The sequence below is a fragment of the Myripristis murdjan genome, chromosome 8 (assembly GCF_902150065.1).
Source record: "Myripristis murdjan chromosome 8, fMyrMur1.1, whole genome shotgun sequence".
NCBI lineage: Eukaryota > Metazoa > Chordata > Actinopteri > Holocentriformes > Holocentridae > Myripristis > Myripristis murdjan.
Genome location: NC_043987.1, coordinates 21,617,908 through 21,634,565, shown reverse-complemented (window position 1 = coordinate 21,634,565; position 16,658 = coordinate 21,617,908). Strand labels below are relative to the sequence as shown.

The 16,658-nt window shown below is 42.1% G+C and overlaps 1 protein-coding gene across 1 annotated transcript; it reads right to left on the bottom strand.

The window, feature by feature from the left end:
* Nucleotides 1–987: 987 nt before the first annotated feature.
* raver1 (ribonucleoprotein, PTB-binding 1) lies at nt 988–15,987 on the bottom strand. The gene is given in 15 exon segments (XM_030058933.1): nt 988–3,128; nt 3,227–3,292; nt 3,730–3,864; nt 5,063–5,134; nt 5,344–5,486; nt 5,569–5,650; nt 6,098–6,201; nt 6,204–6,301; nt 6,692–6,768; nt 7,304–7,404; nt 9,342–9,462; nt 9,569–9,760; nt 12,369–12,838; nt 14,514–14,580; nt 15,624–15,987. Coding segments are annotated over 15 exon segments (2,199 nt in total). The 5' UTR covers nt 15,948–15,987; the 3' UTR covers nt 988–2,981.
* Nucleotides 15,988–16,658: the final 671 nt, after the last annotated feature.

Sequence of the window (16,658 nt, the reverse complement as noted above, 5' to 3'; positions counted from 1 at the left end):
TAGGTGAGAAGGGGCCTTTGGTTAATCTAGCTCAAATATGATATAATCACTTCAGCATGCCTCTGCTTCGTGTAGCTGCCACCTGTTCAAATGACTGATATGCTTTTCAGCTGTTCGACACAAAAAGGATGTATTAGCTGCGATGTGAAATTATGGAACGTGTAACATTTTTCACAGCGGATGAGTCGCAGGATAGCCTGTCCAAACTATTTCCTCTTAAAGCCATCTGGTGTGCCTTTGAAACACACATTTGTCAAGTGTTGGCCAGCAGCAAAGACACTGAAAGAATGATTTCATTTTTGCTTTTATCTCCCTAGATGACATAATAAGAATGATTAAAGCACTTGAGGCGATTTACGTGGTCTTGGCCTCTGTGATATGACTTTAATTTAACACTCACAACATTGTGTTTTCACTTGATTTATAAGGCACTTACTGCATAAAGGCTGTGAAACCACTCTTCCAACCAACAGTAATCCTTGAAATTCTACATTTGATTTATTCTGTAGTGCTGAATTTTCAGTGAAATGCCCAGTTTGACCCAAAATGAAATTCAAGTCCCACAATATGTAGAGCATTAACCCCTTCCAGAAAAGCTTTCACTAGATATTTCTCTGAAAACGATTTTCATCCCCTTAGTGCTGAGTTACTCAGGCCCTCCACATCCAAAGATCTGGTTTTTGAAGGCTAAATGAGACAAAAGTTCAATTCATCAGTTCATTAACCCAAAACAACTCAACTCCAAATTTCAATTATTAATCTGTCTAATATTTAAAATCTGAACACAGCCCTATTCTCATACATGTTTTAAGCATAAATTGAGTGCTGCAGAGTTTCTCAGTATGAATAATATCCAGTTTCCCTTGGAGAAGGGTAAAAATAAAAATAGATAAGGCAGAATTATCATTTTAACCTTGAAATGTCAAATCCAGAGATCACTGCGTTACATCTTAGGTGTAATTTAAAAAGATGAGCTCATAGACAAAATGAGTTTTAAATAACATTTACTTGCTCACATCGCACACGCACACACACATACAGAGACAACCATGGCGGTACAGATGAGAGGGCTAGCAGTTAGAATTAAAGCAATCAAATTAATAATGATCATACAGTGCAGCAGCATCTCTTGGTCCATACACAACATGAGCAGTCTGCTGTGGCGCCACTCTTGGTCATATCATCTTTCAAACATACAGGAAAACAACACAAACACGTTGAGCAGCAAATTCAATCAAAACACCAGACCAGAGGCAGATGTAATTAAAGAAAACAAGAGCTTTGGACTCCGAGGAAAAAAAAAAAAAAGATCAAGCTTAAATATTTACACAGCAAATAACACAGAAATGGTAAATGTAGTTGGAAGCCCACACAGGGCAGAATGAGATCACAGAAAAAACACTGTTAAGGCTCAAGTGTATTTGCATTTCCTACCAGAAGTCAGAGGTAATGGGTTATCACAATCAAATTGTCAACCAGAGCATTATTCAAAAGAAAAAAAAAAGAAAAAAAAAAAGAAAAAACACGCACAGACTGTCACTGACCAATCACCTGCCGCTAGCTTCCATTAGCACCTCCCCAGACAGACTCAACGCCTGCTGTCACTGAAAAACTTCACACACCTCAAGTCTGAACACAGGCCGTGTCCTTCATCCCAACCGTGCTCTACTTGGCTGGAGGAGCCACCTGAAGCTGTCTCCCCCACCCCTCTCCACCAAAGATGGACACCTCCCCCTGCTGGTGTGCAGGGTGGAGACAACCGGCACACCAGGACCAGATGAGGCACTTCATCATACAACAGTAACATGAAGGTCAAGCCTCTCAGTGAGGAGAGGTTGGAGGTGTTCCTGTATTAATTATCTGCGGGCAGATCAAGAAACGGCACACGATGTCCAATGCACCACCCATCAATTCAAACAGACCATTTAGGTGCGGTGCTGGGACTCAAAAAGACATTAAAAATAAGACAGAACGCACACCAACACAGAAAATATTCAACTTCTGGACATATGAGTGAGAACAGACTTTGAAATGGCAGATCAGACAGGTGAGAACAGAGCAGTATAGTGACCTGTGCATCACTCAACAACCAGTGCAGAGAACAGACTCCGTAACAAGATGGAGGGGTGTGGTTCAACGACAAACAACGTGGAAAAAAAATGAAGGCTTGTGACAATATTCCAGAGTAAGTTCTGTAAAAGTTTTCAGTTTGCGAATACATATAGGTACATACAGCTATCACTACTGCTGGATGGAGAGCTGCATGTCAATGGAGAGAGAGAGAGGCCTGAATCCTGTCCAGAAAAAGAAGCATACAGCAAAATATAACCCTGTGGGAGAAGTTGGAAGGGAAAATAAAATAGAAAACACCATCCCATTAAACAAACTACTGAACTTTTTACATGCAAATAGGAAGGCTGTTTAAAAAAAAAAAAAAAAAGTTCAGAGCCTTTGGATAGGAGTTGTATTTCTTGATACAATGCTAGCCATTGCCACTTAAATCTGCAATGGTCAAACTATCTACTAGCTCTGAACCTGCTGACACGCCACACTCAACAGGAGGAAAAAAAGCAGCTCGGGAGAAAAGACTCAATTAGCTAATGCACCATTTTTTCTTATTGTACAAGATACTCCAAGTATTTAACAAAAGGGCTTCATGAAATTAAAAATCAAATTAAAAAAAGAATAAAAACTTAATTTACTAACACACTGAAATCATATATACAATGGGCGAGGGGAAAAAAAAAAAAAAAAAAAAAAAAAAAAAAAACATCAAGAACTCCCACAGACTGGCACGCAACTGTCCGGATAGCAATAAGCTGCGCTCCCAGGCGCCCTCCAGGGGTCACACTAACAGGAGCACACAGAATAGGAATCAATGGACCGCCAAGATAAAACTGTTACTGGAGGAGCTCTGGAGAGTCTATCATGTCCTGGCTGTTGAATGGCTACTCATACAGCAAGAGGCATTTTGGCTGTAGTTAGAATATGCGTTTGCGTTTGAGATACGAGTCCGCATAATGGCCTCCCAGGCCCTGAGAGTGCTGGCCCACGTAGCCCCCTTCAGGACTGGGCTCTGGAGACGGGATCAGCCGGGAGAACACACGCTTATGGCCACCAATAGGAGTCTGCAATTGGGGAGAGTTTCTTTTTACTTCCAGCTTGTTCAAAAATAAACAAAAAGGCTCAAATAAATGTAGGGTGAGCATAGATTGATGAAAATTACCTTCATCCCATTCCCCAGGCCAGGTGGGTAGCTGCTGGTGTGGCTCACAGGAGGCATTCCCACAGCCTGAGGAGAAGCAACCAACTTTCAGTAACAATGACTTCATTTGCTAAGTGAGGCTCACACTCAAACAGCATATACATTACTAAGTGAGCACCAACTTGTTTTTGGGTATGCTAAGCCTCAATTTGTTTTTTTTCCCCCATAGTGCTAGAACATCATGTGGTATACTAAGGTGGTATTCTAGCACTTGTCATGGTGATCAGTACCTCTAAAAACAAACTGTGGTGCAAATCAAATCACCCTATTTATATAGCACCTTATGCATGGCTGTATTGAAGATACAACCATGAATGAAAAAACAGAACAGAGACCAGTGAAGCACAGTAGAAGAAGAATTCATGTGAATTCAAACACACAACAACAACAACAATCACCACCACCACCCACAAACCCCAATAAAAACATGACAGCAATCTATCAGCTCAAAGCCTCAGTCTCACCTTATTGAGCTGGGTGCTGGGGAGGCCGCCGCTACTGGGGGCCCCCGGCCCTGAGCTGAAGTATGAGGACAGGGGTGGGCTGGGAGGGTAAGCGTAGTGGGAAGAGCGCTCGCTGTAGTCAGGCTGACGAGAAAGCTGCAGAGACACCATCTCCATTAATACACAGTAGAACTTGTGACAACTGCCGAAATATGGATGAACCCCACTGTCTGTGTCGAGTCGGGCTCAGACAGTAAAGAAACATCAGGTAGTTGGCTAGTCAGCTGCTGTTTCAAATTTTACAAGTCAGCACACAGCAAAGAAAATAATTACATTAACCTGACGACCCATGTTAAATATGAATAAATGCCATTTCAATAATTCTTTAATCAGTCCATTAACCTTAACTTAATTTTGGATTGACTTTTGGATGGATTTAATTAGTACGGTCTAACATTAAATTTAGATTTCCATCCATCCATCTTAATCTGACGGCGGCAGGCACTACAGTTAATCAGCAGCCTAAAGATACATTTCTATTGATGCTCTTGCTCTTATTTGGGTGGGACAAAATTCTCATCCATGTAAGGTCAGGTTCAATCTATCAGGCCTTATTCAAGCTCTAACAAATACCACTTGTATGCAAAAAACAAACAATCAAACAAAAAAATCTGCCCTACCATGAGGCCAGGATGCATCTAATATTTTACTCAGATTTCCATCAGATAATCCAGACCCACTTGGGGAGGTGCCCAGACTTGGATTACAACTGTAATTCTATATAGGCTATACAGTACCTCTGACCTACAAAGAAAATAAGTCGATAGATAGCTCAAGCTCATAATTCCATCTCAATCCCTTTGCCAGAACAATGTTTCCATTACACTCGCTCCAGCGTCTCCTGCAGCTGAGAAAGTGAGCCCACGGCTAGAAAAATTAATAAAGAGAAACATTCATCATCTGGCCTTAGTGCTTAGCCTATCCAAGACAATATGCATATCCATTTATATCATGATGCAAATAAGAGCCATTCTTAAAACAGCAACTCCTACTGGAATAGAAACACTGCCCCTGCCAAGTTATATAAAAAAAAATAATAAAAATAACTAAAAAGAATAGTATATATTAAAATATACTACAGGGCGAGCTTTACAACCAATTAGGAATGTGACTGTTTAAATCAAATGGATTATTACTGGTGACATATGGAAGTCAACATACAATGACACCAGTTAAAGGGAACATTGTGGGATTTCCATTTTATGGGATTTGCATTATGTGCCATTGTACTGCTCAGTGGCTTACTTCTCACCGGCTCGTAAGCACTAAGAAGCAAAAGCTGATGCACCATTACCTGCTGTCCAAATCCTGCCAAAGCCCCGGCATCCAGGTTCTCCTGCTGTTCATACAGGTGGGCCAGAAGATCCTGAGGAGAAACACCAGATGGGTATCCGACCTGATCACATCATACAGGCCATGCAATAAGCAGCCAGGCGGTATTGGTTGGCAGACAAAATTTTAATATTTTTATATATATATATATATATAAAAAAATCAATGATTCACCATGACATTACCAAGCACAACATAGTGTATAAAGCCAGCAATGGACAGAGCATGAGTCCACATGGTTACCTGGTGTAGAGAAGGGTATTCTGGGCTATAGGACTCCTGGTAGCGCAGGTTGTAACTTGATTGCATGCTCTGGTTTGTGCGCTGGTTGGACACATTACTTAGAGTAGGCCTCTTTCTGTATGGGTGGGGTCTGCAGCTTCCTCCTGAGGAAGACAGACATGAGAAATTACATAGGTGCATGAACCCTGGAGGTGATGGAGGCAAAAAAAGAAACCATTTTCTCACCTGTGGGAAATGGGTTGTGGACATTGAGGAAGGCACTCTGAGGGAGATTCACCTCTTTGGGAGGATCTCCTAGTATGGACACCTGATGGGGCAAGAGTGACTGTAAGCAGAGCTTTATTTACATAACACCTCTTGAAACCATACGTTACACACTTGAAATCAAAAGAAAGAAATAAAAAGCACAATGTAAACAAAATAAACAAAATGAATAACTGATGCACAGGGGTATTAATAAAATCTAATAAAATAAGATCAGTGAAATCCAGAAGGCCTAGGTTGGAGTAAAACAGTAAGAATGATGAAACCCAGCATCACAAGTTAAGAGTCAAGAAAGGCGAGGGAGTAAAAACTGATGTTCAAATGTTTTTTTTTTTTTTTTTTTTAAAGCACTTAACGAATCAGATAATTTGATGCTTACTGTGCTGGGTCAGAGGAATATCAATTGTAGTTACAATGAGAATATAAAGTGAGATGAATGAGCCAGAGTAAGAAGCAGGAAGCACAGTATGGAAATGACTTAATCTCTCACCCCTTGTGCTGCGAGGCCCTCTGCCCCCATCATGCCACCCATCAGGGGCATAGAGATGCTCTGCAGGGTGGGGAGGGAGTCTGGGGGAAGGTGCACGCTGCTGTGGGGGACTCCTGCTCCCTTGCCAAGGCTCTGCCAAGAGACATGGGCTTCAGGGGGGCCAGAGGATCCGTCTGTAGGCCAAGACCTGGGACCACGCCACCTAGGGTAATGGAACAAATGAATCATTCTGAGTTAAAAGGAAATTCATGTAGGCCAGGATCCCAAGTCATTGTTGTTGTTTTTTTAATGTAACACTGCAATCAGTATCCACATCTGCCCAATCTGGACATATTTGAACCATTATTTCATACAACTCTCCATCAGCACAAATGCATTAAGATTAAGCATGATCCCAGAGCCTACGGCGCAACATTAAAGGTTATCCAGCTAGCATAGTGAGCAAAGTATGACCAACGTAATGAGTAATGACCAGTGAGCAAGCAAGCAGGGCTAACAGGCAAATTATGGCTACAGATGTTCAGCCTCAAAAGCAAAGCAAACATGCAGTTTGTGGCTCTGGGAGCTAGGACTGGAGTCGACGGATGCCAAACCTTGGGCAGGTCTCCGAGCAGATGGACTCCCTGCTGGAGAGGCAAAGCAGCCAAAGGGTTCTCCCCGATGAGTCCTGCCTGTTGGCCAGAGGAGAGGGCAAAGTTCAGTGTCACTGAGGGGTCGCACAGCATGGCCACAGCACTCAACTGCACAAAAACTGCAGAACTGCATGAGCACGCTTAGCACTTACTCACCACATATGTAATGATTTCCTCAAGAATGTGTATAACATTTTGTACGCACAATGGAGTAGCACACCCACCACATCACTCGGCACCACTCAAATACACCACACACACACACAAAAAGGGCTTACCCACTCAGGCACCCCATGGCATAACATGTAGGCTTACCACTGCCTCACACACTGATCTCCGTTCTCAAAAACACACACACGCCATTATCACTCACACAAGGTACTACAAGGTTTTCTTTATTGTGAAGCACCTGAGCCCACAGAAGATGATTTCCCAGAAAGGCTTGCTGAGGGTAAAAAGGGAGAGAGCAGACAGCAGGGGAAAAATGTACACATGAATAGAAGGGGATGAATAAAAACAGGCAGACATACCAAGAGGACAGTGACGGGGAAAAGGCAGAGAGGGAGCAGTGTACCTGTTGGGCCTGGGCCTGGTTCTGCAGGAGCAGCTGCAGCAGGGCAGCAGAGAGGGCAGGGTTGGCTAGCAGTGGGATGGTCGGAGCTGCCCCGAGGAGACCTGCACACACAGAAAACATTAGGATCCACAGCACTAAAGCAAATCCTTAAATGACACCATTAGAGGGATAGCTTGGATTTACTGATACAAGGCAGACATCCCACGTCTCCTTAAGTTCCAGGAGTCACCTGCATTTTGGTGACAGATCTGACACCCGCAAACGATGCACAATATCCCAGAAATCAGCAAATCCTGGCAATGTTTTTTTAAAAATACAAAGCAGGAGGAAAATTCATCTCAAGTTAAAATTAAAAAATCTCAAATCTTATCTTGAGTTGACGTTCCTTACACTCTGACTGGGACCAATCATTTCCCATTGTAGGTAGATTTTATCATTCTACCTCAGAGTGCCACTCACTGTCAAAACCGCAGTTCCCATTGGCACACGTCATTCACTGACGAGATGGCGGTGTTGTCAAAGAAAAGAAAATATAGAACCTGCATCTGTTCATAGCAAAGCTTATTTACTGCCAGTCAAGAAAAATAACAGTTTTGTTTGCTGGTCAGTATTTGGTGGCGACTTCTCAGTGACCCATGGTGGTTACAGGATTGCAAAAGACACCGAGGTGAGCTGGCAAGTCATGCCCACACTAGCAGCGATAACTAGCTAAGCTGGATGCAGTGATATTATAGACAATAAGTACACACAAAGAATATATCAGAAGATAAAAATTACAGTCAAGAGGTGATTTGCTTCAATGATACCAGAGCTAACAAGCAAGTGCACTGAGCAGATGACCATAAAAACTAAACTATAGAGAGAAAAAAAGCTACTCCAGCCATTCACACTACAACCACTGCTATATACAATGGTGATAATCTAAAAGTTTGAGAAAGCTTTAGTAGTCATCGCTACAATATCATTAACAAATCAATCAAAAATAGATATTTTACTTTGTCCATATCAACCAGCCTAGTAGCAAATCCCAAGTTTCCAAGTAATAAATAATGACATGAGAGAAGATGTTCCGTAGGCCCCGTTTCCACCTGGCATTAACATCCGTCCTGGGTGATCCAATCACAAGTAGACAGCTGTTAGTACAGATGTAAAGCATCCAATCCATCCTCAATGCGTCCTCAGTATGAGACCCAATGACTCAGGCCACATTCGGAGGTGGCCTGGGGCACTTTTGTCAGCGCTGCATTGTAAATGTAACAAACATGTGTCCCAGGCTGCACTGAAGGACTACCTTCTGACCTTAGCAGCAGCAAACCACCAGCAGACTACTGTGCAGGTCTAATATAATGCAGCTGTTTACTGAATAAAAACACTGTGTGCTTAACGTTTGTTTCACCAGCCTCTGGATTCAGTTTTTAATTTCTTATTTATTTTGAACCTCATCTGTAATTTCTGACACACATCAGAGCCACGACAGTGGAAGCGTCCCCACCCATCTGCACATTCAGACAATCAAGTTCGACATCAGCTTCAGGTTGATTTCTCCACCACAGCAGAGAACCAGATCCTTTTAAACCCACTGAAATAATTACATAATCTGAGCCTGCCTCTACGAGTCGGGCCTGTTACAACTTACAGATGTGAAATACATCATAGGTAATTGACGGCGTATTAAAACGAGGGAGGACTGAGCATGATGTCTTTTTGTTAAATGCCTGTTGAACACCATTTTATTTTATACTTCTATTTTTCATGAGGAAGGAGAACTACCAAATAAGAATTTCATTGTATAGTGTAACCATCTGTTATGGTTCTTTGTCTCAACTTAAAAAAGATGGAAATGTTTAGTTGCATATAGAGCGGGAAAGTGAGATCCAATCACAAGTGGGTGCTTGTGATTGGATAACTAAGGGTGCGTTTTAATGCCAAGTGGAGGCGGGACCATACTTTCACATACTTTTCCAGACATTGTAGGAACCCTGGCACTGCAATAGACAAAATAGCCCCAGGTGTTCAGAGAGCTGTTGAGGGTCCTCACCTTGTTTGCGTCCCTGGGTCAGGGGGTTGAGCAGCATCTTGAGGGTGGCAGGGTTACTGAGGCCTGTAAGGATCTGCATGGCAGTGGGCTCAGGCAGGAGACCTTTGCCTCTGTTCACAGCCTGGGAGGAAGAGGAAAAAGACTCATTAGGGCCACAGCCTACTACAGTGGTAAAACTACACAAGGCAAATGATATAACAATAGAATAGTTAGTAGGACTTGGCTACCATGGTTTGGGCAGCGATAAGAGCAGCCAACATGCTTCTTCCAGGAGGACCAGGGGCACAGAAGGACACCCGGATGTGTGCTCCGCCAAGTACCCTGCCGTCAGTGAGTCGCTGCACCTCCTCTGCCATCTCTGCCGTGGCAAACTCCAGCACCGCAAACCGCCGGAAACTTCCATCCTGTCCCTGAGCCAACTGTGGAAGGGAAGAAGACAAAAATAATGCCATATAAACATGACATGCCCAAAGCTGCTGTCAGTGACAAGAATACAAACACACATACACATGCACACACAAAGTCTGTGGTCTTATTAGTAGGCCTGTAGGGTAGCTTTAAAATGTATTCAGTTCTCCTTTGACTTTCAGCAGATCTGTGTGCGACATAATTATTTTATCAACAACATATTTATTTGTCATTTTCCTCTTGAATGGATATTTATGATGCTATAAAAGTAACAAATCTGTTTTAAGTTTCAGTTTACCCCTTAAAATCACCCCAACTGCAAAATGTGTTGAACATTTCACATCACTTTTGGTTCATAAAATTTTATGCTTATAATCTTAAGAAACTGGATCAGAGGAAAATGAATTCCCTTGCAGAGGCTTTGCTTTTTGTTTAATTTCAAGCACTTTCCAACATCCATGTTAGGTGTTTTGAGTGCAGAATATCTGGCCCCTTTTTCATGTTCTTTACAATTACACTCTCCACAGCTCTCAACCAATTTCAGAGTTTTGAGCACCAGCCCTTTAATTTGAATATTTCTGGTGATTTTCTGTTCCCTGGGCCCACTCTTAAAATGTGCATCAGAATCATTTTGGAAATGTGCTGGATGTGGCAAGGTTATATGACCTTTATCTTGGCATGAAACAATTTCAATTGTCATAATAAGTAAAGCCAAAGAAAGCAGGAGGAGCCTCTGAGTAAGCTGAGCAAATGTTATTGAGAAATGGTCAGTTATACATTTTTCTCTCAAGACCTACCTTGGTAGTTCTGACTTTTTAATGTCATAATTATATTGTTAAATGGTGCTCATAATTGTCAAAAATTGCACTGTTTTTAAACCAATGTCCATTATTGAGCACTCTCTGGCCAAACTACTAAATAAAATGTTAGACCACCCTGAAAGCAGCCACTGTTGTCAGCTCTGATTTTAATATTCTGACTGTAGTATTAAAACTGACTAATATTATCATGCCTCATATTTTGGAGGTGTTGAGCATGTAGTTTAGCTTTCCTCTCACAGGCACAAATCCACAAGGGCCTTCATTCAACCATGCATGACTACATAGCCAAATGATTTCATAAATCAGTTTTCACACAATTAACTTGCCCAAAAGTGGCTTGTTAAAACGAGCGCTTGAGCATGAAACTGCTTGCCTTGAATCATCATGTGACCGCTGAATTATCACAGCCATTGCCCCAATCCTCAAATAACAGGAACTAACAGAAAGTGTTACTATGCTGCCATGCTAAAAGGACACAGCTCTCTCTCATTCCAGAAAGGCCTGCTGAATGACACCACCTGGGGGAGTCAGATGGTCATCGCCATAGAAACCAGCTATGCTCATTGCTATAGAAACTTGGAGTGGCCACATGAAAAGCAGGGCAAAGGTAAGAGCAATTGAGATTAGGGCTGGTGGCTTAAAAAAAAATGAATGAGATGAAAAGTCTTGTCAATATTGTGATGTGAAACTAGATGTCATCTGGGATTTCAGAAACTGTAATACTGTGATATGGCATAAGTGATATCTTCTCATTTTAAAAGGCTGCATTACAGTTAAGAATTGCAATTTTCTGAACTTATTAGACTGCTCTAGTTGTTTTATTATTTTTGTCTGTAGTCCTCATATGCACATTAATGATTGCTTAGCAGAGAAGTAAATAACTTATGAAAGCACCAACAGCCATCCAAATACCACGATATTGTCATAATATCAATATTGAGGTATTTGGTCAATGGTACCGACGTGATACGTGATTCTGTCCATATCGCCTAGCACTAACTGAGAACAAATATGAAATACCATTTGAAAAAATATGATTTAATAATAATTAAGATTCTGTTGCTGTCTGTATCTTATCCCCTAAACTTTTCATTATGGCTTCAGTGCAATTTTTACAACCTTACAGTACCAATGATAGGCCCTGCACTTACTACAGAGAGGTTTCAATCAACATTTTGTTTTACATGGCCTTGCTTGGTGTAAATCTACAAGAGCTCCAAAGTGAAACTCTTATAAAAAGGTGACAGCAGAAAGTATGCCAAAAGCAAGTCCAACATGATGTAAAAGGGCACACTTTCTGTTGGCGGCTCCGCGCCAAAAAAAGCACTGCTATTAGGGGTGTAAAACAGAACTGTAAAAACCAAACCACTCAATACACAATAGATCCGACAAAGTGCAGTATTACAAACACCTTCATTGTATGAGAGCCATCGAACCACACACTTATCTGATGAAATTAATGAATATACTGAAAATATTTTTATGGTTGTTGTAAATATTCTAAGTAGAACTTTGCCTTTGAAAGATGTTGATTTCATACTGTTGTTCCAAATCTCTGAATGTAAAAATTTTTTTTTAATCAAGTTTAGTTTATTTCATTTAGTTTTTTTCCTCCATAAGGTACAAACCAAACCAAAACCAAAAACCACAATACAAACCCAACCGTGGGTTTATTGAACTGTCACACCCCTAACTGCTATAGGCGTTAGTCATGAGAACATGTCATGACATAGTCATATTTGCAATATTTTGAGTATTTCGTGAGGGTGAGTTTGTGTGTGTGCGTGGTGAATTTGACCTGGCAGAAGATTGGTGCGTGGGTGTCAGCCAAGGCATTGCGGAGGTCTTGGGCTGTCAGCAGGCTGGGGGGTAGGCGGTCCACACACAAGCATCTGGAGTGCAATAGCGGGTAGGTGAGGGAGCCCACCTCCGTCCAGTGGACATACAGCATGCGCGAGCCCAGCTGCTTCCCAAGGAGCTCCGACTTGGCCCGTGCCGCCGAGTCCTTCTTCATGTACTCCACAAAGCCGTAGCCCTTGGAATGGCCGGTGGAGGCGCTGTACACCAGGAAACAGCGCTCCAAGTTTCCGAAGGGTCTCACCAGCTCTTCAAACTGCTGCTGGGTGAAGGCGTGGGGCAGGTTGGCGATGCACAGCAGAGCGTCTGTGGGCTGCAGCTGTACAGAGATCTCCCGGTCCCGCAGCACGTGCTGGTGGAACTCTTTGATCGCACACTGCGCCTGTTCCCCATTGAGCAGTGTCACAAATGCTGAGGGGAGAGAGAGAGCGAGAGAGAGAGAGGAGAACACACAAAATTTGCCGTGAAGTGAGTGGGTGACAGCATGTGTGCAGTGAGCGTGAATGACAAGCTCAAAGTAGCAGAGCAAGATCTGTTTTCACAAATGTCTCAGAAAGTAAGCCTCTGTTGTGACACATAACGGTTCTCCTCTAGCAGTGCTGATAAAAGATAATGCTGGTGATATGATGTCATTAGACACCAGCTCTCATATCACTGCAGTGCTTCCCAACTCGAAACTAGGTTAGTTGTGATAGTGGCAGACAGGAATCAAAAGCATTTCATTTGACGGAACATCATTGTGGACAGACTAATCAAGAGCTGTAGGACTTTTATAAACTGCTATTGACAATCAACTTTTACAATCATCTACCAATGTGACAGATTTCAGCAACAGCACAGACGACTATACTGAACCCTACAATGTGCTGTACTCCATGTCAAGCAAAAACCTCATCACTTATTGCCTGTAATTGATTGACACAGACAAGAAACTTTTGTCCAAAGGCTATGTTAGCTGGTGTGGCACACCTTAAAATTCAGCCACTTGCATTATACCAGATTTAGTAGAGGAGTACTTCTGAATGGTGAGTCACTAGCATTTCGCTGGTGCTATTTTCTTACCCATTATTATTGTCAGGCACTTTCTGATGTAATACTATGCCATCATTATACAACTTGTAATACCACTGAACATATGCCTAATGAAAGGAGATGTTGTGAATTATTATCCATCCAGTTTGACAAAGCTTTAAGGCCTGTGATGGCCAGATGGTCTTCAATGCCCAATCAGACTGGAAACTCTTATACTCTTATACTTATATAGCATCCTACTATCCAGTTTGTAAACCTTTATCGGGCAGTTCAGGCCTTTGCCTTGCAAAAACACTGCAAACTACTTAAACTGTTGAGTTCACTGATTTTCTAGCAACAATTCAGAAAAATCTTTTCTTTAATGTTTACCAGGAGAATGCCTTAAGTGTTCCACCTGCCAATTTGAGATAGCTAAGACTTTCAATTTCACCATTGCTAGTCCCATTATGAACACATCCATTTTATAAATTGATCCACCATTTCCCCTGTTTTAAATCATTTGAGGGCATACTTTCTAGTATTTTGTAATGTTTTTATCAATTTAGACACATCCTAACTTAAGTCTAACATTACTTCCGCTAAGTGCAAATCTTAAAAGAAAGGTACTTGCTGAAATGTTTGGTTGTCTGGCTAGAAAATTGTCTTCACTGGCAAATTGTTTCCACTAACTACACATTTTGGAGAAAACTCTGTCTTCCTAACAGCACATTATATAGCCATCCCAGTGATAGTTTGCACCTGCACCTCCACACAGCTACAGTACCTCCCTGCACAAATTACCCCAAAGTCAGGCCAGTAATTAAGCTTAGGCACACTGAATGGCCAATAGTTTCCAATATTATTACAACTTGTCTGTACTGGTAATGCAAATGGTGAAGAATTTTAACTCAGCGCTCAATGAATGGGGTGACATTTATGAACAAAGAGTGTTTAAAGGAATACTAAGTAGTATTCTGAATGAAAACAATTGATGCTAGAATTACCCTGGTCTACCCACTGATGAGGAACAAGGCACAAACAATGCATGATTCATTAGACAAGATGTTACACCAACCCGTGCCCTTGTATTTGTCCACAAAGCAGTACTTCAGGTCGTAGTTACCCAACAGTTCATGCACCTCCTGAAAAAGAAAAAAAAAAAAGATGACCATGTAACCACATCCCAGTATTCAAGTTCATTATTCCACATTGCATTCAGCCAGTTTCACCAGGCTATCCTGAATAAACATTTATTTATTTATTTATTTTAAAGGGACAAGATTTAGATTTTGGATATCATGTCATTAACTCATTCATGCCCACTTGGGAACCAGCAACGCAAGAACACCTGTGAGGGCGCGGGAGGTAAATAAAACACTCATTGTTGTAGGAGAAATTGTTCCGCAGTGCTTTCGCCTGTTCACAAACGAATAGCGATCCTGTCTAGCATTTTCTGAAGCGTTTTGTCTCCACGCCTTCCAGCTTTTGTTATATTGCAACTCCCGTTCACATCTCGAACTCCCAATACTCCCCCCTGTGAACAATGGTTCCGCCCGCAGGCCCACCGTTCCCCACGAGTCAAGCACGTTCCAAAAAAATGTGGCATCATGTGAAAATCTGAGGCTGCTGGACCACCAAACGCCAACAAAATTATTTAGTAGACTGGTTAAGAGTCAATGGTGCTTGTTAACTCCGAGATAAAGCATGTAAAATCACTAGGAAATTTGGCGTGACAGCTTGAATGAGCAAAGTCACCCACGCATGTTGGTACCAACTGTTACCTACAAGGCCGGAGTTGGCAGGTCATACAGGCCACGGCTGACCATTATTGGCAGGCATCTGGCGACCTGTTTGTTACCATAACGTTAGCTGCTGTGTCAACTAAAGCAAGGAAAGTTAAACGCACTCCGCCAAATTACCCACGTTCACATGTGTGATGTGTTACATGGCTGAAAGTTAGCCCCTGTGTTAGTTTCAGGACACCCAGCGGACTAACGAAAACACCGCATCAACAAAATGTGGCTAACGCTTTAAATGGCTAGCAAGCTAACTCATACAGGTAGCATGGCAGGCATACTGAAGCTAGGCTAACGGTAACCAAACGGATCCCATCAATCATTCACCCGACGGTTCGCACTCCCATTTATTTAGTTAGTTAGTTGCCATCTTAACGTTTCAGTCATACCTGATTGCTAACATCGGATGGTAGGTTTTTTATTATGATTTTTCGACGGTTGTAAAACTCTCGGCGAGTTCTGTCCAAGCGACCCTCAATCTCCTCGGGGCTCAATGATGTCAACTCCTCATCGGTCCTCCGCTGACACTCGTGCCCCGGGGATGCGTCGTCTTCTCCGGGCTCGAGTTGGGAATGCCCGCGGTCTCCGGACATCCAGTTTACGTGGTCCACAGGGAGGTCGTAATTTTCATGAAACGGACGGGAGGCGAAATTGAGCGGTGTTTCTGTGCTTTCTTCTCTGGCAGCTGCGCTAACGGACACGGCGGCCGCCATCACTCAGTTTGGTGGAAGTTTTGTCGGTCTGGAAACAGTGTCCGATTTGAGCAGTTTAAACAATACACACATGGGCCCAGCGCCGCTTCTCATTGGACGAGAGGGGCACGCATTCTCCATGGCTGCGACGTAACCGGACCAGGGGGCGGGGCTTACGGGCTTCCCTGACAAATAAGTCCAATACAGGAGTAGTGCCTATGACCTGCTGCAGGTGTTACCTAAATCAACAGCAAGGTTAGTGTAGTTAACTAAAACTAAAAACGGTTTAATTAACTGAAATAAAAAACAAAAAACAAAACAAAAAAAGAATAGAAACAGAAAACTCTAGAAAAAACGAAAATTAACAGAAACGATATAACTAACTAAACTAAAATATAAATGGACCTAAGAAGTATTTAGTTTTAGTCTGTGAATTTGGTAAAATTTGTCACCAGAAGCATGAACAGGCACTGGTACTGATGTTTATTGAGACTGGGACGTCCACATGACTGAGAACTGCCTTGACAAAGTGCTGGTTTTGTATTATGACTCATATTCTGAACTTCTTAAATCTTGCCCCTAACAAGTACTCCCCCCCAATAATAATAATAATAATGATAATGATAATAATAATAATAATAATAATAATAATAATAGTACTGAAACTAATAAAAACTTAACTAAAACTACACTGAAACAAGCAAACCCACTCTGGAGACTAACTCAAACTTA